Source organism: Neurospora tetrasperma (assembly GCF_000213175.1).
Source record: "Neurospora tetrasperma FGSC 2508 unplaced genomic scaffold NEUTE1scaffold_5, whole genome shotgun sequence".
Lineage (NCBI taxonomy): Eukaryota > Fungi > Ascomycota > Sordariomycetes > Sordariales > Sordariaceae > Neurospora > Neurospora tetrasperma.
This window is the reverse complement of record NW_009799103.1, coordinates 1,612,415-1,630,727: the sequence shown is the minus strand read 5'-3', so window position 1 is coordinate 1,630,727 and position 18,313 is coordinate 1,612,415. Positions and strand designations below refer to the sequence as shown.

General features: G+C 53.1%; 9 protein-coding genes across 9 annotated transcripts; 6 read left to right on the top strand and 3 right to left on the bottom strand.

Annotated features, from left to right (window-relative positions):
* Positions 1-212: 212 nt before the first annotated feature.
* On the top strand, positions 213-772 carry NEUTE1DRAFT_111936 (uncharacterized protein; the record flags this gene model as incomplete). Its single annotated transcript, XM_009854927.1, has 2 exons — positions 213-545; positions 746-772. 2 exons carry the CDS (start codon positions 213-215, stop codon positions 770-772), a joined length of 360 nt encoding a protein of 119 aa, XP_009853229.1.
* A 636-nt stretch (positions 773-1,408) lies between these two features.
* On the top strand, positions 1,409-3,397 carry NEUTE1DRAFT_123823 (uncharacterized protein; the record flags this gene model as incomplete). Its single annotated transcript, XM_009854926.1, has 2 exons — positions 1,409-1,465; positions 1,637-3,397. 2 exons carry the CDS (start codon positions 1,409-1,411, stop codon positions 3,218-3,220), a joined length of 1,641 nt encoding a protein of 546 aa, XP_009853228.1.
* A 258-nt stretch (positions 3,398-3,655) lies between these two features.
* On the bottom strand, positions 3,656-4,986 carry NEUTE1DRAFT_85652 (uncharacterized protein; the record flags this gene model as incomplete). Its single annotated transcript, XM_009854925.1, has 1 exon — positions 3,656-4,986. One exon carries the CDS (start codon positions 4,872-4,874, stop codon positions 3,981-3,983), a length of 894 nt encoding a protein of 297 aa, XP_009853227.1.
* A 2,219-nt stretch (positions 4,987-7,205) lies between these two features.
* On the top strand, positions 7,206-8,028 carry NEUTE1DRAFT_95660 (uncharacterized protein; the record flags this gene model as incomplete). Its single annotated transcript, XM_009854924.1, has 2 exons — positions 7,206-7,508; positions 7,594-8,028. The coding sequence occupies 2 exons, from the start codon at positions 7,433-7,435 to the stop codon at positions 7,725-7,727; spliced, it is 210 nt and encodes a 69-aa protein (XP_009853226.1).
* A 697-nt stretch (positions 8,029-8,725) lies between these two features.
* Positions 8,726-9,354, bottom strand: NEUTE1DRAFT_85648 (uncharacterized protein; the record flags this gene model as incomplete). The annotated part of the gene is made up of 3 exons (XM_009854923.1): positions 8,726-8,800; positions 8,921-8,977; positions 9,073-9,354. 3 exons carry the CDS (start codon positions 9,163-9,165, stop codon positions 8,726-8,728), a joined length of 225 nt encoding a protein of 74 aa, XP_009853225.1.
* A 272-nt stretch (positions 9,355-9,626) lies between these two features.
* NEUTE1DRAFT_66966 (uncharacterized protein) lies at positions 9,627-10,534 on the top strand (the record flags this gene model as incomplete). The annotated part of the gene is made up of 2 exons (XM_009854922.1): positions 9,627-9,793; positions 9,851-10,534. The coding sequence occupies 2 exons, from the start codon at positions 9,666-9,668 to the stop codon at positions 10,434-10,436; spliced, it is 714 nt and encodes a 237-aa protein (XP_009853224.1).
* A 1,088-nt stretch (positions 10,535-11,622) lies between these two features.
* Positions 11,623-13,869, top strand: NEUTE1DRAFT_85645 (uncharacterized protein; the record flags this gene model as incomplete). The annotated part of the gene is made up of 2 exons (XM_009854921.1): positions 11,623-12,173; positions 12,380-13,869. 2 exons carry the CDS (start codon positions 11,623-11,625, stop codon positions 13,530-13,532), a joined length of 1,704 nt encoding a protein of 567 aa, XP_009853223.1.
* A 628-nt stretch (positions 13,870-14,497) lies between these two features.
* NEUTE1DRAFT_66960 (uncharacterized protein) lies at positions 14,498-16,843 on the top strand (the record flags this gene model as incomplete). The annotated part of the gene is made up of 1 exon (XM_009854920.1): positions 14,498-16,843. The coding sequence occupies one exon, from the start codon at positions 14,498-14,500 to the stop codon at positions 16,823-16,825; it is 2,328 nt and encodes a 775-aa protein (XP_009853222.1).
* A 231-nt stretch (positions 16,844-17,074) lies between these two features.
* NEUTE1DRAFT_147919 (uncharacterized protein) lies at positions 17,075-18,141 on the bottom strand (the record flags this gene model as incomplete). The annotated part of the gene is made up of 1 exon (XM_009854919.1): positions 17,075-18,141. One exon carries the CDS (start codon positions 18,109-18,111, stop codon positions 17,185-17,187), a length of 927 nt encoding a protein of 308 aa, XP_009853221.1.
* Positions 18,142-18,313: the final 172 nt, after the last annotated feature.

Here is an 18,313-nt window from a genome sequence, read left to right as displayed (position 1 = left end):
TGAATGGGACCTAAATGGAAGCTGTCACTGGCAGTCACGTCAACAGACGGTTAGGTCGTTTGGTTGAAAAAACAAACTGAAAGAATGCACTTCGACAGAACAAGGAACCGACGTCTTCTCAAGTCTTTACTAGGTAGCCGCACAGGTAAAACCAAATTGGGATTGCCTTCATTTTGCAAAGAGACAAGTCACATGTCAGAATTGGGGAAAAGATGGGCGAACGGAGCCCGAATGGGGAGGAGAAGCGGAGATTGGCTCAAATGACATCCAATCGGGCAATGCGCGACTGCCCCCAGCTTCGTCAGGTGTTGCGGTGGTCCACTGTTCGACGCTCGGAGAAACCTCAGCTCGCTACAGTAGGTAGCTCAACCAAGGTCCCCACGTGCGAAAAAGCGTCAACACCCCGCCGAGCGGTCACCGGGCGGCCGCATTGCCCTCCGCCATTTGCCTTCCGTTGTCTTTATGCCGGTCGCCGTGACTGGACGCCTGAACAACCGGAGGTCATGCCGCCTTGTGGAAAAGCAAAGTCAGTACATACGCAAGAGGTAAGGAATGAATGATATGTCTTTTCCCCCTTCCGTTCGCCAACACGACAAAGTGCAGAAACCAACAACAGCTCCAAACGAGTCGCAGTTTGTCTTTCTATTTTTTATTTTTTTTTAGTGTTTCCTCCTATGAGCTGCAAATGACCTGTGATCTGACATCAATGCCATGCATGATTCATGAAAGCTACAATACTATGCAGTTTGCTGCTTCAAAACCACCCCAGTAACTTTTCTTCTTCACAACGCTATGCTATCGCCAAAACCATCTATGCCAAACCGCTCCAACGACATTCTAGAGGTGCATCGCGTTCAGGTCACCATATAGATGAATAGTTTCATCATTCCTCGCCTCGCTGAGGAGATTTCCGTGAAACACCAAAAAAAAACAGTTGGTCCACGATGAAGTCATATTGCGAAAACATCGGGTGCAGAGCCGATTGGATCCCCACTTGACCAAGACATGCTCCGGCGGGGGAGTCGGCGGCTCGGCGAGGACGTCAAATGCCCCAATGCGGCCATGTGCGCGGGATTTACGGGCTCCGCCTTCCGGGCTGCCCTGCTGCTAAGGTACGGCTGTCGGGGCGTGGAAGAAGAGTGGATTGCCGATCTGGCCGGTGGACCGTGGGACGCTGACTTGACCGTTCAGTTCTTACGTGAGGCCCAGGCGTAAACCGCGGTTCGGTTCACCGTTCCCTTGTTTACGGCGTATGTGACGGCACGCATGGGGGGCCGTGAAAAACTCTGACTCTTCGGTCTTGCTCTGTTTCTTTGCCATGGATTCTCTCTTCTCTCTTCCGTTGTACTCGGGAACTTAATTCTGGCCTATTCTGGAGAATAACAAGGAAAACAAACACACCAGAACAATGAACGGGTTTCACAGCACGGACAAGCCTCTGAACAGGGCAAGCGAGGTTGATCATGTAAGTCCCAAGCTCATAGACACCGTTAACCCTAACCCGCTTCTTCTTCAGCGCATCCCCCTAACCAATCAACCACACTCTCCCTATCACCATAACACTCGATCAATCAAGATCGAATATCATCATGAGACCAAGCACAACGGACAGACTCTGACTGACTCCATAAAAAAGCTTATCGATGCGGTCAAGTCCCTAATCATCCCCTACATCCGGGACGCAGACAACGCCGCCTCCTTCCGAGCCACCGGCCAACTACCCCCAGATAACCGCAATGTCCTTGTCAGATCCCTCCGACCGGACCAACTCGTCAAGGAACTGGCGCTTTCCCTCCCTTCAGGCGAGGGCCAGGGTTCGCAGGGTCTTCTAGAAACCATCCAGTCCATCCTCTCTTACTCCGTCAACACGTGGGACCAAGGCTTCATGGACAAGCTGTACGCCTCCACCAACGCCGTCGGTGTCGTCACTGAGTTGCTGCTCTCCGTTCTCAACACCAACCTGCACGTCTACCAGGTATCTCCCGCCCTCAGCGTGATCGAGAAGTACACAGCCAAGCAGTTCGCCTCGCTGTTCGGCTTCACCGGCCCCCGCGCCGGAGGCGTCACCTGCCAGGGCGGCAGCGCTTCAAATCTGACCTCCATCGTCATTGCCCGCAACACGCTTTTTCCCCTCTCCAAGATCCACGGTAACGGACACGAGCAGTGCGGCGCCCCCGGCCCGCTGATTCTTCTCACCAGCGCTCACGGGCACTACTCCATTGAAAAAGCCGCCATGACGTGCGGTTTCGGGTCCTCGGCGGTCTGGACCGTCCCCGTCGATGAGCAAGGGCGCATGCAACCCGCCGCTTTGCGCGAGATGGTCCTCAAAGCCAAATGCGAGGGAAAACACCCCTTTTACGTCAACGCGACGGCTGGCACGACGGTCTTGGGCTCGTACGACCCGTTTGACGAGATCGCGGACGTGTGTGACGAGTTTGGAATGTGGTTGCACATTGATGGGAGCTGGGGTGGCCCAGCCGTCTTTAGCAGGAAGCACAAGCACAAGATGCAAGGGTCGCACAGGGCGAGGTCACTGACGGTCAATCCGCACAAGATGCTCAATGCCCCGGTGACGTGTTCGTTTCTTTTGACCAATGATGTCAAGGTTTTCCATAGGGCGAATACGTTGCCGGCTGGCTATCTGTTCCATGGGCCGGCGGCGGCGGAGGAGGAGGAGGAGGTTGCCGACGGGGAAGAGAATGCGCCGCAAAGCCAGACCACCCCTTCGGAGGAAGGAGTGACTACCACAAACGGATGTGGAAACGGGAACAGCTCAGACGAGGTCTGGGATCTAGCCGACCTGACGCTCCAGTGCGGTCGCAGAGGCGACGCGCTCAAGTTGGCTTTGTCATGGATCTACTACGGCGCAGCCGGGTTCGAGCGGCAGATTGACGGCGCCTTCGACATGGCCGCCTACTTGGCCAATCTGATTGCCGAGCGCAACGACTTTGTGCTGGTGTCGTCGAACCCGCCGCCTTGTTTGCAGGTGTGCTTTTACTATGCCCCCGGCGGGAAGTTGGCGGACGAGCCCGAAGAGAACACCAGAAGGACGAGAATCATGGTGGAGAAATTGATTGCGAGAGGGTTTATGGTCGATTATGCCCCGGGCGATAAGGGAAGCCTCTTTAGGGTCGTGGTTAACTGCCAGACGTTGAGGGGAACGGTAGAGGGGCTCGTTAAGGGTTTGGAAGCTATTGGAAAGGAGATTGTGCCGCAATGATGTTGGCGTGGTTTGGATGGTCGCGTTCGTCTCGGCTTAACAAAATCCATGTCTTGGTGACTAGTTAAGTTGGATACCTCCGCGATCAAGTTGAATTGCGAATGGTTGGATAGATGGGCAGAGATAGAGTGGGTGCATATAAAGTGACGGAATACTTGGAATTAAATAATCGTTCATGGAAATGCGCACCTGTAATATACTGCAGTTGAGTTGATTCACTGTCTAAGAATTCAATTAACGAAGCGGTAAAGGCAGAATTATTCGTGCTTTTTTTAACGTTATAAAGGAGGTGAAAGGTGATGGCTCTTTCTGATGTATTCAACCATATTTTTTTTTTCGAGTTAGTTGGATTTTAGAGGAATCCTGTTGTCTCGACTTCTATTCTTGCTGTGCTGTGCTTTGCTTCGTTGTCTATTGCAACTGCGTCTTTCGTCTCGATCAGCCGCTATTCCTTCCATTTGTTTGCATGGTTGTTGAAAGTAATATCTCTCTAGGTGTATGAACCTCTTCCCAAGTATGTCCTAGACTCCCAAGACGCCGCTCGTTATATCCGTAAACCTTCTGTACTGTGCTTCTGCTTGCATTCCTCTTTAAGAAACGTGACACGCGTAGCCTTTCTTCCCTTCATCGTATCCGTTTATGCCTCTACGCCAAACACCTCGGTTTACCAATATTCCTCACCATAACTCCTCGATCAAAACAGCTCATTCATCCATGCAACCCAATTAATCCACGCAGCTCCTCCTCTTCCTCTTAACGTTCACTCCGCCTCCTTCTCATCCACCCAATCCCTCCAGGCCTTGTACTCCTCATACCCCAATTTCTCCTTCTTCCCTTGATATCTAACCACCCTCAGCTCCACCTCCCTCCACCTCGACTTGTTCCCTTCCCATCCGGCCTTGCGCATCAGGCTCACCACCGTTTCCTCCTTGGTCCACCCTTGCTCCGGCGCCACATCCGGCAAGTACGTCGCCCCGTACCTGCGTCCGCGGTACACAAAGCTGATGCGCAACCCGTGCTTGCCCAGCTCCCAGTCCATGGCGTCGGCCGCGGGCTCAAAGTCAGTCAAGAGCGTCACAGCCACTTGCAGCGAAGGCAACTCGGCCCGGCTGATGGGGTGGAAGCGCGTGTCTTGGAGAGCAGAGGTCAGGGCATACGAGGGCAAGCCGGAGGAGAGAGGCTGAGACTCAAAAGTGCCGATGCAGCCACGGAGGGAAACGTCGTCATCATCCGAGTCTCGGACGACGTTCCAGGTTACGAAAAGGGGAGATTCGTAAACGGGTGTAGGCGGGGTGGGAGAGGCGGAGGAGGCGATAGAGGTTGCGGGCGTGGAGATGCCGGACTGGAGGGTCGTGTTGCTGCTGCTCGTGCTGGCGCTGGTGCTGCTGCTGATTGTGGCGAGGGAGGTCGATGATGAGGTGGTCGACGACGGCAAAGTTGCCGCGGCTAGTCTACGGAGCGCGGGGATCTGAGGAGCTTTGCTGGAGACATTGGCCTCTTGGTCGTCATCGTCGCCGTCGCCGTTGTTCTCGTCAACGGTGTTGATGTATTCGACCCATGACTTTTCAATTTCAGACAGGCTCATGGGCTTGCGACGCTCATGATAGGCGACGAGTGCTTCGAAGCAGCAGAGACAGTGCTCGACGGTGGCCATGGTGCGTTTGTTGGCGAGAACTTGGTTGTACAGCGTCTTGACGGTGTCGGAGGTGCTGTAGTACTTGGAAGTAGGAATGTTGACGGTTGAGCAAGCGGCTGTTGATTAGTTGTACGTTCCTGGTTCTAAACACTGGAGATAGTCACAATTAAAAGGAGGGGTAGAGATTCCTGTCATGCTCTTCGAACGAAGGCGCGACAACAGGGGAAAAGAGGAAAGAGATCGAACTGCAACGTGCGGGGGTGGGGGATGATAAGCTGCAAGTGGAATGTGTGCTGTGCGTGGTCATCATCAGCACGAGCGGCAGTCAGGCGGATGGAGCCGTGGCTGAATCATCCATCCGGATTCCAGCCAAGGATGACCGCCAGTCGGGAAATGGTGTGGTTCCCGTTCTTGAGTCTCTCAATGTGTACAAGTAAAGCAGCACAAACAAGAAACAGATGGATGGATGGAGGAAAGGCGTCGAAAGCGAGGGGTAACTCGACGGCCGGGGTCTCCAGTCAATGGCTGTGGCCAATCAATTTGCGGCAGTGAACAACACCACAGGAGCAGGGATTGAGAATGTTGCTGCTGATGGTTCCCTAACAACGAAACCCCTCTCGTCACTCCACATCCTTGCCACGATGGAAAAACATCCAACTTGCTGTTCAGTCCAGCTTCTCAAATTGAAGATTAACATCTTCATGGAGCTCACTACACTCATCATGGACCTTGAAATTATCGTGAGTCTATGTTGAAAGGGTTGAAAGTAAGCGACCGCGGGCGCAACGCAATTGTGAGATTGTTAAGACAGTAAGGGTTAGTCCAAGTCATCTATTTAGAGTTGAGGCACAGAAGCAGGCATGCCGTCAGTGTCATCCCGACAGTACCCTGTGTAGCGGACGGATTCTAGTGGATCTCGGTGGGCTGAGATCCACTGGATGTTTGACGGGACTCTCCCCGTCGTGGCGCCGTCAGCGAGGTTCCAGAGGCATCTGGACCCTATCGATAAATCCTTTCTCGCCAATCGATACACTACAAAGACGCTTCTGGCCTCCCGCTCGGACATCGTGAGGGAAGTACTGTACCACCTTGCGGTCAGACCTCGAAGAGCGGTTGTACAAATGTCAGCATCAACGGACTGTATCGCAGATCACTCGCTGCCAGTGTGTCGTAAACAGCGCCTGGAGGGTCTTTAAACAACTCCAGCGAATTCGGTGATTGTGTTGACGTGAGCTTCGTCTACAGTCTCCTGGAGCCGATGCGGTGCCATTTTACTGGTGATTGTCGCCATCTGCTGTGCTACCTTGACATATGCCGGTATATACCAATGTGGCACCTGGTCTGAATACGAAGATACGTAGGTAAGAAGACGAACTTGCATTATAAAATTCATACCCTTTTCCCGCCCGCTCATCGTACACTTATACGACCGAACCTTTTCCTCTCAATGCCACGGTTCGAGCAAGGAGAGCTCGTCTAACCTCTTAGATCATATCAGCCACTCATTCCACGCGGTTCATCTGTTCGTGAATATCAGACACGATTGATAGCTCGGTAGTGATAGATGTTCTAGGCTCTGACAGGGGAAGCCAGGGCAGGCTGCAACACGGAACCTCGGAAGAGGCCCATTACGGTATGAGGTGCGAGCCACAGGGGGCTCTGTACCGGCCAATGCCACACTTTAACCGACCAGAGTTCCAGATCCTCGGTTTCAGCTCCCTGCGACTAGGTATAAGGCTGGGTTAATACTGGGGCTGGGTTCTCCCCAGGATCTGAACTCTTGGGTAATTCCGGTGGGCATTTAAAGTTTTGATACGTGACAGCTGCAGGAGCCCCGAAAAAACGTCCCCAGAGGCGAGTGTCAAAGATGTGAAAGATGCAGATTCTCAACCGGACTGAAACCCACGAATCACCTCTGGAATCGCCCAGCTACGTTGGCTCGACTCAACCGACAATATGCCCTCGGGAATATTCAAGTTGGATGGTGTCGCCAAGGGATTCGAAATCTTGAGGCCCTTCGCAGCGGTAGGCAGGCTGTTCGCTCACCAAATATGTACCACTCCGCAAACCACCGGTCCATGTACGTCCCGGAGCCGGCCCTTTGAACCGCCCAGGACCAGGTACCCCGTTTGGATCGTCCCCATCCAAGAGAGACTCCACACCTCGGTTATCGTGAATAGAAACCGTTGCCGCGTTTTAAACAAGCCTCTGGGGAAGTGGCTAACCACTCGGCTTTTACCTTGTACTCGATCCGAAGGCAGTGTTGTGCATGAGTCGTATCCTGAAACACATATCGTTCCCCAGACCAAGCAGATCTTGATCACACCTTCACGATGTTCCTGGACACAAGAGTACAAATAGTTGGCAATATCCGTCGATAGATTTGGCCTGAGCTGTTGACTCGCTCATCGCCCTTGTTCTAATATTCGCTCCGTTTGCCTCGAGTTCTTGGTGTTGTTCCATTCAGTCGCTCCAGATTTACCATTGTCGCCGGCCGACTTTATTATCACCTCCTCTTTTCCATTCGCCCAACACTCGCTGCTCCCTAGCTCTTCAATATCAGTTCCATTTTCACAATGAAGCTTATCTCTGCTGTTATGGTCGCTCTCGTCTCTGTGGCTATGGCTTATCCCACAACCCCGAACAATAATGGTGAGCAAGCCAGGCTGATGTTTCAAGCCTCTCGAATGTTTGGCGTCCATGTATGCAATTTCCACGATACTAACATCAGCGGCAGCTCAGGTTGTGAGTCGTCAAAACCTTCAGCATGACGTTGACGCCAGTGTACCTGCCATGTCAGATGCGAGCGGCAACGTCGTACCATTCAGCAGCACTTCGGTATTCCAACCTGCTGCCGCCGACGGGCAATGAGACCAAAGGAATGAGACAGGAACGAAACGGGCGCAGCCCGGTGTTCACGGAGCAAGGCTATTGGGCGGGGAGGCAACGTCGAGGAGCGCTATGGCGTGCCCAGGATCGTAAGAGATAGGCTGTAATAAGGATATTCGACTACCGCAGGATGGAATAGAGGATGTTCTAGGAAATTGCCCTCGTTCGGCGTTTCGCTGTGAGAACTGGCGTCCCTTGCGGGCTCCGAGATTTGGCAGACACCATCATCTGCCTATCAGAGAGACGCTGGTCGATGCAATTATCGAGAACGCCGGTGATGATGCACTGTCCCGGTCAATGCAGGGCGGTTAGGGTTTTTAAACGGTTCATCAACGAGTATTGAGCCGTTTGCCGCATTTTAGGGGGGTTCGAAGTGCTAGTTTGCGGACAGTTTCTGATGGAATAAGCGTTAGACTAAACTCGGTGTATAGGGAGAAAGCAACGATTGAACCAGTTTCTGTTCACCAAAAAAAAAAAAAAAAAAAAAAAAAAAAAAAACCAAAGAAACTACTCTTTTCATCTGGCAGGCCTTTTCAGGTATTCGCAGGCTTAAGCTTCCCTCGCTGAGGCGCAGCTGGCAGGCAGCGGTCTTTTCCGACCCGATCATTGGTCAGTCGGGGGGCCAAGTCTCGCGCTTGGTTTATTTATGGATTTCGCTCCCTTCCTTTTCCGCTTCCTGCGCTTGTAATCATCACCCATCCTCCCATCCCGCAAGTCCTACTACAGTCACTTGACACAAATTCAAATGAGGTATGCCACGATGTTGGAAAGGTGAGCGACATAACTTCTATCTTGCCGCCAGACGGGTAAGGATTGCGACAAGCGCTGGAGGCTGCGCTGTTTGTGACCGGGTTTTCCAGTGTCAACGTCTTTCCACCACCCTCCACCAAATCGCAAGATCGTCAGCCCTGCACCTAACGTTCACTAGCTCATGCTGTTTAGCCCACTTGGGCATGCATGATGCACTTTCACAAGCCCAATCAAGGAAATGTGGCTTCCATCGATCTTCCCGTTCCTTGCTTCTTGCCATGGAGCGGCCGCGAAACAGCCTCCGCCTAAATCTAGGTACACTAGAATACAACCCAGCCCATACTTCCTGAGACAACGAAACCAGAGACAAACGGGCGCTTGTTGCCATGAGCCAATGGACCCTGCGCTTCCCTTCTGAATCCTACAGGAATCCACTTCTCAGCCTCTTTTCGTTGGGTTGCCGGGCGCTGAGCTACAAAAAGCTACGGATCGAATGCCGAAGCGTTCCCCATCCCGATAAATATCTCCCCTCCGCTTCTGCCGGCGGATCCGATAAGGAGGTACCTTTGCTGTCAACATACGGTTTCCAATCTTGATCTACCATACCGATATTCGCCGCCACACTGGAATTAGTTGCCGGGGATCTTGGAGCAGAGTGACCGGCATCCATGGGAAAGGGTACGCGACTTATGCTCAGAAGGAACAACGCTCAATGACTCCAGCCAGGCGCCTTTGTCACTCAACGACGCCTATTCATCTTTGCGGCGCCTTACCTGCACCAAACGACAAGATTCTAGCATGACTCTTAACCTGGATCAGGTGCTCTTCGCACGCGCCGAATGGCGCATTCGGCTTCTCGCTCCATGTTGGATGATACAGGTTGGGGCCCTTCTCAGCCTAGTTGGCCTATTCTCCTACCGGCTTTTTGTGACCTCTCGCACCTTTGACGACGAGATAACGCATGGTCAGGGAATTATAGTTCAAATAGTGTATGTCAGCGCAACAGCTCCTCTCAGTCTGCCAAACTCTCTTCGCCGAATAAACGGCGCACTAACACAAAGGCATTCTATCAGTTGGGAATCCACCCAGGTTGGTTTTTCAGTTATTTCCGTAGCTCTCACAATTGCGGAAATATGGAAGGCGAGGTCTGAGACCTTGACCCCTTTCTTCATGCTGTGTACACATCTTATCAAATACACACTTGCCAGCGGAATGCTAGGCTTAGATGTCACCGTCTACGTCAAATATCCAGACCACCACTACTCCACAGTGGGCTTGGCTTTGGATTGCATTCTGCTGTAAGATCAAACTAAATACCTTCAACATAGTGACTGCCAAGCTAACTTTTGATGCAGTGGCATAACACTTTTGATGCTCTTCTACGCTTTCTACACGTATCGTCGCCTCCTCAAGCTCGAAGCCTATGATTTGGCCTACAACAAATCAGGAGGCTACAGCCACGGCAATGAGCAGAATCTAGGCTACACTGTCAACATATTTAGCGGAAAGAAGACCAGACAGCCGTCGCCAACACCCGAGGCGTTGAAATCCCGGATAGACCAGGCAATCGGCGCCGAGTTTGGGTGGGGGAGTCGTCCGTCCGGAAGCGTAACGGAGCGCTCCGGCATAGTTGTTGCGTCCGGATCGGTTCAAAGCGGCGTGCCCACCAGACCGGCCGAGTTACACAGGGCTCGGAGCTGGGTGACTGAGACTGGCGTGGTTGGCCCAAATACTTCAGAGACTCACCTTGATGCGAACGGAAGGAATACGGATGATGATTACCATGATTATTATGAACTGGCTCATGCACGGAGTCTTAGCATTCCTACATTGGTAGCAACTCATCATGGGGACGACGGCGACAGCGAAGGGTTGTTGACGGGCTCACGGGACAATAGCAAAGCAATGAGGGAAGTAGATAGATGGCACGGGTACTCGTGACTCGTGTGATTCGTGTAACTTGGTATAAAAGGGTGCGGCGTGGCGCTGGGTGTACTTATACTAACTACTCATGTTCCATCGAAATACTTTTTCGAGAGTAGGACTTATCAAGACCATTCCGTTTGTCCTAACATTTCTTTTTCTGGTGTTTCCCAGCAGCAAGATTCTCTGTCTGACGGCGCAATAGTTCGTTCATTCTATCACTCCATATCTAACCCTAACCCAAACAAGAGCATTGACAGCACAACGCACTGACCATAAGAGTTTTACCGACTCGTGTGGCCTGCAAAATCCAATGAACCTACCTTCATCTTCCCATCTTCGTTGCTCTTTTCCTTACCAACTAACCAACCAGCAACCAACTCAAAACGAATTCATCATGTGCAAAAACCAAAATATATCTGCTACAAGCAGATGTGGGAAGAAAGCAAAGCAAGACGGCAGTGCACGGCACGGCACGGCACGGATTAGCAGCTTCGCTTACGGGTACCTGCTTTCAACTTCTGACGCTTGCTCCCAACTCCTCACTCCAAAATCCACATAAGCCGACACGGCTGAGTTGGGTTGGAATCCGCGACCGGGGGGGCTAACGTGCCACTATGTACTCCGTCACCTGTGCGGAGCTGTGGTTTTTGGGTGTTTGGCGTTATGGTCAGTATCTGACAACAACATCATGGAAAGATTGCCAGCTGTGCAGCGCACCTTGATGCCTTTACGAGACGAATTTCCTATCAGATGGCGCCATGAGAACGTCAAGTGGGGAGGCTTGGGGTTCTGGTGGATCAGCCCTACAGCACGGCTGATGCGTCTTTTCTTGGCCAGCGTCAATTCCGACCAACCATCAAAAACTTCGGGGCAGTGAAAGGAGGGCATCTGACGTCCCAACGGGGATAATCTGTTGACTCTTTAGCCAACTTGGGGCTTGGTTTTCATCAATCATCACCGTTGTTGGTCCCGTAAGACGGGCGGGACATGGAGGTAACCAATTGGGCGCCAAGTTGCCGAAACAAGCCCAACTTGGCCTCGGTCAGATCCCAGTTCTTAAATACCCTGTCGACACCGGCCTGACTTGCTAGAACTGGATATCGCCGGACTGGAGTTGACTAGGAGTTGGTGTAACCATTAAAAGGCTGTGCTAGTTTCACAGAATTCCCTTCTTATATGGCCCCTTTAGTCCTCACTGACGATGCCAACTCTTCTCGTCTTATCTGGCTTCACCATCGTGGCCATATTTGCCTCGCTCGCATTCATGGCGTCCAAATGGCGAAAGGCGGAGACGCCTAGCCCCAACAACACAAAGTTCTTTGGCTCTCAGATCGGGGAGCAGTCGGTCATCAACTACAGCTATACGGATCGGCCGTTGAAGTTGATGGCCTTTGATATCTATTATTTCTTCAAGTTCATCTGGGCTCTTCCCTACGTCTTGATCCCCTTATCACCCTCGGATTCAGGAGACTTGGACGAGCTATCTATTACGCGCGGAAACCTGTTCTGTGTTGGTCTTCACGCAATCCTCGTGGTGTTGCAGCTTGGGTTCATCGTGACACTTCCAACACTAATTCTGTTTCCAGTCTGGACTGCTGCTTTGGCAATCGGACTGTTTATACTCGTCAATCATGGGCTTTGTACCTTTCTGAACGGGAAGGAGGTCGAATACCATTCCGATCCAAAGTACGCACCAGCTCTTCCTGAGCATGCCCATGAACAATGGATCTTCATCAACGGTGTGGCAGTAGGGTAAGTCACTGGCTGAGACCTGGTCTTACGATCCCCCACGGTTCCTGAGCGAGCTGAGCTGACAAGAGGCTTAGAGAGCATTGGATGCAGAGTAACCTTAACCGACTAGCCATAACATTCAAGCGCCCCATCCTCGGGATACACAACAAAACGTGAGTCCAACGCTCTTGGAAACACTTTGAGACATACTAAGCTTACCGATCCAGTGCCGGTATCCTATTCGATGTAATCGAATGTCTTGTCCAACGCAACCTCGGCTACGCCACAGCAGATGTGCGTATCTGCTACCGGATCATCAAGGAGAAGCTCTACAACCCACAGTACTCCAAGGTCATCTTCATTCTGCATTCCCAGGGCGCCATCGAGGGAAGCATGATCATTGACTGGCTTCTTCAAGAGCTCCCACAGAACCTGTTGGCGAAGCTCGAAGTCTACACGTTCGGAAACGCCGCCAACCACTTCAACAACCCGCATCGAAACATTCAGTCCCAACGAAGTGCCATCAACAACCCTCTGGCGGCATCCACCGACTCCACCAACACGGCAGCGGGAAGTGGAAACACCGAGCAAGCCCAGGCAACCCTGTCCAACAACCAATGCCAGACCGAAATATCCCCACAGCAGAGGACCACAACCACGGGTACCACTCCCGCAACCGCGGCCGCACCCGACACCGCCAGCACCACCACCACCAAGGGCGAGGAGTCTTGCTCCTCCTCCTCCTCCTGGGTAGCACCCAGTATCCCCTCCCTCACCTCCGAAACCAGCGCCATCACCCCCTCAGCCGTCTCTGGCCGCGCCATCGGCCACATTGAGCACTACGCGCACACGACCGACTTTGTTGCCCTCTGGGGGATCCTGCACTTCGCCACCTCCATCCCGGGGCAACACACCATGCCGCGCTTCATCGGCCGCGTCTTTGCCCGCACCACCACCCGCGGCGGCCACCAGCTGTGCCAGCATTACCTGGACGGCATGTTCCCTCTCGAAAAAGACCCGAAGACGGGCGCCTTTTTAGGATGCGCGGAAACGGGGAATGAGTTCATGGAGAGCGAGATCACGGTTGGGGAGGCGGGGAGTGAGATGACGGCTGCTAAGGAGGCGATGGAGATCAGTTGGCTTGCTAATGGGATTACGAACGGCATCATCGTTGGCGGCGGTGAAGGGAATGGCGATGAGGCCGTGGGAGGGATTGCGGTCTACGGTGGTCATAGTCCGGTGGAACAGCGAAGACGGGTGCGGACGAGGCGCGAGAGCAAGCCGGCTAAGGTGAAAGTGAAGGATCTGAGTAGGTTGTGGCAGTACCGGAACGGGAAGAGCCCGAATGATACGCCGCCGATGAGGACTGCGACGGTTTAGTGCGCGGTGATGGCAGTCCAGGTTATCTTGGGCAGTGATTACCTTGGCTGTAGAAGGTCATGCTGGGTGGCAGTAGAGCAGAGGCAAATGACGGCGGGGACCTAGTGAAGATGCGGTGGGAAGGAGCGAGCCCCACCGCACCAAGCTCCAAGGGAACACATCGACACCAGGCCTCATCATTCCGGTGACAGGAGCTTCACTGCCCAAGACCATTTGAACCCCGAGTTCAAAGCTTCCAACAACTCGCAGTGGCCTACGTGGTAGGTTTGCAGGTAGCTAGAAGATGGGCATGTAGTTGGTCCCGAACTCAACACCAGTCGAGCTTTTTGTTTTCCCCCTTTAACTTTGAGTAGGCTGTATGATCCTCTCCTTTGAGCAGCGTTGATTGCGTTCAAATCGTTGCCCTGGGCGTCTACTTACCTCTAACTAAATGGTTCGAGTTGGTGGACTTGTTTTACATGTTAACGGTTGGCGACTTGGCCGGGGGACAAGATACCTCTATGCATTGTGGGATGGGTGTCATGGGTGGAATTTGAGCGGGCTTTGATAGAATCCCGTGGAATACTTGACCGTAGAGCTGCCCTTCAATAGAAATACTATGTCTGCTGTTGTTGTCAAGCCATTGATCACTTTCATCTGGACCATTAATGACTTGGTAATGGTGTACACTCCAGGGTTAGGGCCTCGTTTAGCATAACCCCTGGCCGCTGCCATCCTATCTCGGGTGTTTAGCTTGGTGTTCCCAGCCTATTGATCCAATCAGAGTGGAGATTAATTCCTCTTGGCAACAGTCCAGTGGAAGCTCCCAAGGTGCTCGTTCGGCGATAAGATAACGAAACTTTTTATTTGGATTCTAACAAGTTCATCCAGCAACAATCGTTCGCCTCGCCCATCCACGCTTAACCTTACCTCTCTTCACACCAGTCCACACCACCGATCGACCGAGAGACCGAGCGACCGGCAACATGGGCAAGAACAGAAAGTCAAAACGCCAATTGGTGCGTGACGAGAAGCGCGCCAAGAAGAGAGAGAGAGAAATCGAACACGAAGAAGAGAGAGACATCAAGAAGCAACGCCGCGAAGAGGCCCAGCAGGAAACCCTCGCCCCCGCTGCCGCCGATTACGTTCCTCCTCCTCTGGACGGTATCTACGACGAGAATGCTTTTTCCAGCGCCCCCGAAGGTCGTCGTGGCCCCAACACCAACTTCGAGCGCGAGTTCTTCGGCATGCTCGCCGAAGAGGAGCAAGAATACTTCCGCCACGCCGACGAATTGCTCGAGCTGAACGACTTTCCCTCCACCGAGGAGCGCGACATCTTTCTGCAGAACGTTTACAAGGAGATGCGCGGCAAGGAGCTCAAGCTGGCCAGCAGTCAATCTTGCTCGCGGCTCATGGAACGCCTCATCCTGCTGTCCAACACCCGCCAAAAGAAGAGCCTGTTTGACGCGTTTGGCGGCCACTTCATCTCGCTCGTCACCCATCGCTTTGCCAGTCATTGTTGCGAAAAGCTATTTCTGCAGTCAGCGCCCGTCGTTACCCAGGAGCTGAGCGGCGAGTACGAGCAGGAGCCCCTCCCGGAGGGCGAGGAGGAGACGGAGGCCATGAAGTCGTCAATGGAAGATCTCTTCCTGCTGACGCTGGATGAGTTGGAGGAACATTTGGGATTTTTGCTCAGCGATAGGTACGGCTCGCACGCTATGCGCGCGCTGCTGGTTATCCTGTCTGGAAGGCCGCTGGATCAGGCCGGCACCAAGAGTCTGTTGCAGAGCAGGAAGAAGGAGTACATCACGGTGGAGGGTGCGGCAGCAAATGCGAGCGAATTGAGCTCCCAGATCAGAGCGGTTCCGTCGTCCTTTACGATGGCGGTCAAGAAGATCATTGACGACTCCACAGCGACAATGGATGCCACGGCATTGAGGGTGCTGGCGAAGCATCCTACTGGTAACCCGACACTGCAGCTCTTATTGGAGCTGGAGTTGACCATGTTTGGAAAGAACAAGGAGAAGAAAGAGAAGAAGCAGAAGAAGGACGATGACGAGGCGGAGACAAACAAGGAGGAGACACAGTCCGAAATCTCGCTGTTGGGCATGCTTGTGCCCGACGCGCCCGCCGCATTTGCCGATAACACCACCCAAGCTGCCGAGTTCGTCAACTCTATGATCTACGACCCGATTGGTTCGCGACTTCTCGAAACACTCATCACCCACTGCCCCGGTAAGATTTTCAAGGGTCTTCAGCAACACATCTTTGGCCCTCGTATCCAGAGTCTGCTTCGCAACGATATCGCCTGCTACCCCGCCATCAGGGTTCTCAACCGCCTGAGCAGAGAAGATCTTGCCGACGCCGTTGAGAAGTCCTTGCCTGAGATGGCGAGCTTCGTCGACAAGGGACGTTTCAACGTTATCAAAACCCTTTTCGAGCGCTGCAACGTCCGCAACGGCACTGATGAGATCAACTCCCTTCTCAAGGCTCTTACATCTGCTTACGGTAACGATTGGAAGAACCTCGTGCCCAAGCTCTGCATGCTCGACGAGGAGGTCAGCGAGGAGGAGCAAAAGCCACAGTCGACCGAGGAAGTAGGAGAGGAAGAAGCAGAGGAAAAGAAGGAGAAGCAGCAGCCCAAGTTTCAAACCCAAGAAGCCAAGAACAAGGCCTTTATGCTCAACCACGGCTCGCAACTCGTCGCCGCCCTGCTAGCCATTCCCGGCCAACCCTCAAAGGCCATTCAATCGTCACTTGCTGCCCTGAAGCCAGCACAGGTTATGAAGATGGCCACCACCTCGCATAACACCTCTTCAATCCTCATCAAGGCTCTTCAGACACCCGCCATAACCCCGACCTTCCACAAGGTCCTCGTGTCGTCCCTTCTTCCGCACGTATACGAGCTCGCCACATCGCAGCACGGTTCTGCCATTCTCAACGCAATCATCACTCTGCCATCCAAGCCGGCCGAGCCTAACGCGCCTGCGGTCCCCTTCCACATGAAGGAGAACATCATCTCGCAACTAGCGCAATACGAACGTGATCTCAGGGAGACGTGGCTGGGACGCAACGTTTGGCGGACGTGGAAGGGTGACATGTGGAGCCACAGACGCCATGACTGGGTCAGGTGGGCGAAGGAGACGGACCCCGAGACGGCGAGAGTAGCTGCGGCACCCAAGAAGAGGGAGGACAAGGAAAAGGAGGAGGCCGAGAAGAAACCTAAGGGATATCTGGGAAAGAACTTTGATCCGAAGAAGGCCAAGGGGTTTGCAGGGAATAAGAAGTTTGAGAAGAAGGAGGTGTCGGCATAAAGGTGGAGTAAACGGATGGAGGCTGCTTGGTAAGAGGACTCTTGTTTTGTTGATAAAGAAGGTGCTAAGAGTCGATTGATATGATACCCTATGGGATGATTAGAGAATGGTTTAAAAAAGATTGTGGTACGAAGTTCGTCTACATCGCCTTTCCCATACCCATCTTCGCAGAGATGGAGAGCGACGTTGGCTAACGAGAGTTTGTTCACATATGTCAGATAGCGATCAGGTTCAAGATAAGATTTATATATCCAAAGATCAAAAGCAGGTCTATATGCATCGGGTATCCTACAGCGCCAGGCCAAAGACAGCTATCTAACTACCTACTACGGTGTAAGCCAAGCCAAGGGTTCAATCAATCAAGGTTGCAGAGCCAGAGCCTGCTGATGCCGCTCCCTAGCCTTGAGTCCCGCTTCAACGGCCGTCGGATCATGCGATCCCTCAAAGTTGTCACAAGTACACAACAGACCATGACCCCTGAAATAATCATCCCCATAATAAATACAGAGCTCGTCCCCGGACTTCAACGTCTTGTTCGCAAAGAACGCAATCACCCTAACCTTGCCAATTTGCATAATCGACTCGCTCACATTGGGATCGCAGCTCGAATTCATGAACCTTGTCCAATTCCCCATCTTGCCCGCATCAATGATGGGCCGGTCAGTGTCCCACTCCAGCCCAACCTGCGGCTCATAAAGGTACTTGTTGTTGGCATTATACCCCTTCGTCGGCCCAGGAATGATCTCGCCGACGTAATGACCCAAGTACGCCCCCTTGGGGATCTCGTAGCGACCGTTGGTCTTGACGAACACGCCGTACCCCTTTTCGGCGGTGCCCGTGTGTCGGATCTCAAGCCACTTCTTGAAAAAGGTCTTCATGCCGTTTTTGCTACCGCCACCGCTGTGAAGCTCGTCATAACACTGCACACTGCACTCCGGGTCATCTGGGTTCCGCCCGCACTCGAAGCAGGTATAGCAGTACTTCACCTCCGGAGCGTCGATGGGCTCGGCAAGAGCCGCGCGCGCGCGGTCCGCGATGCACTCGGACTCGTTCTCGGCTTCTGTTTTGGGGAGCGTGGAGAGGCGCGGGCGCTGCGGACGGCCGGCGGCGTTCCACCGACGCGGGTCGGCGTAGAAAGAGTCGACTTGCTTGCAGATGGCGCCGGGGATGGTCTCGCGGGCGGTGCGGGAGGCGTTCCAGGCTTTGAAGGGGGTCCATCTGGGGCCGTGGCCGAGACGGCCGCCCTTGGTGACCCTGTTCCTTGCGTTGGTCTTCTTTGGTGGCATTTTGGTCTTTTTTTTTCTTTCCTTTCTTTTATTGTCCTTCTTTTTCTCTGGTGTGGGTAGGTAGCTACTGAGGGGGGGTTGCGATCTTGGCTTCGTTCTTGGTGGTGACTTTACTTTTCTTGGTTTCTCTCTTCTCGAATGTGGAAGTTTGGCTGTTGTTGAACTGAACGGTGAACAGCTGCTCAACCCGTCCCGATCTTAT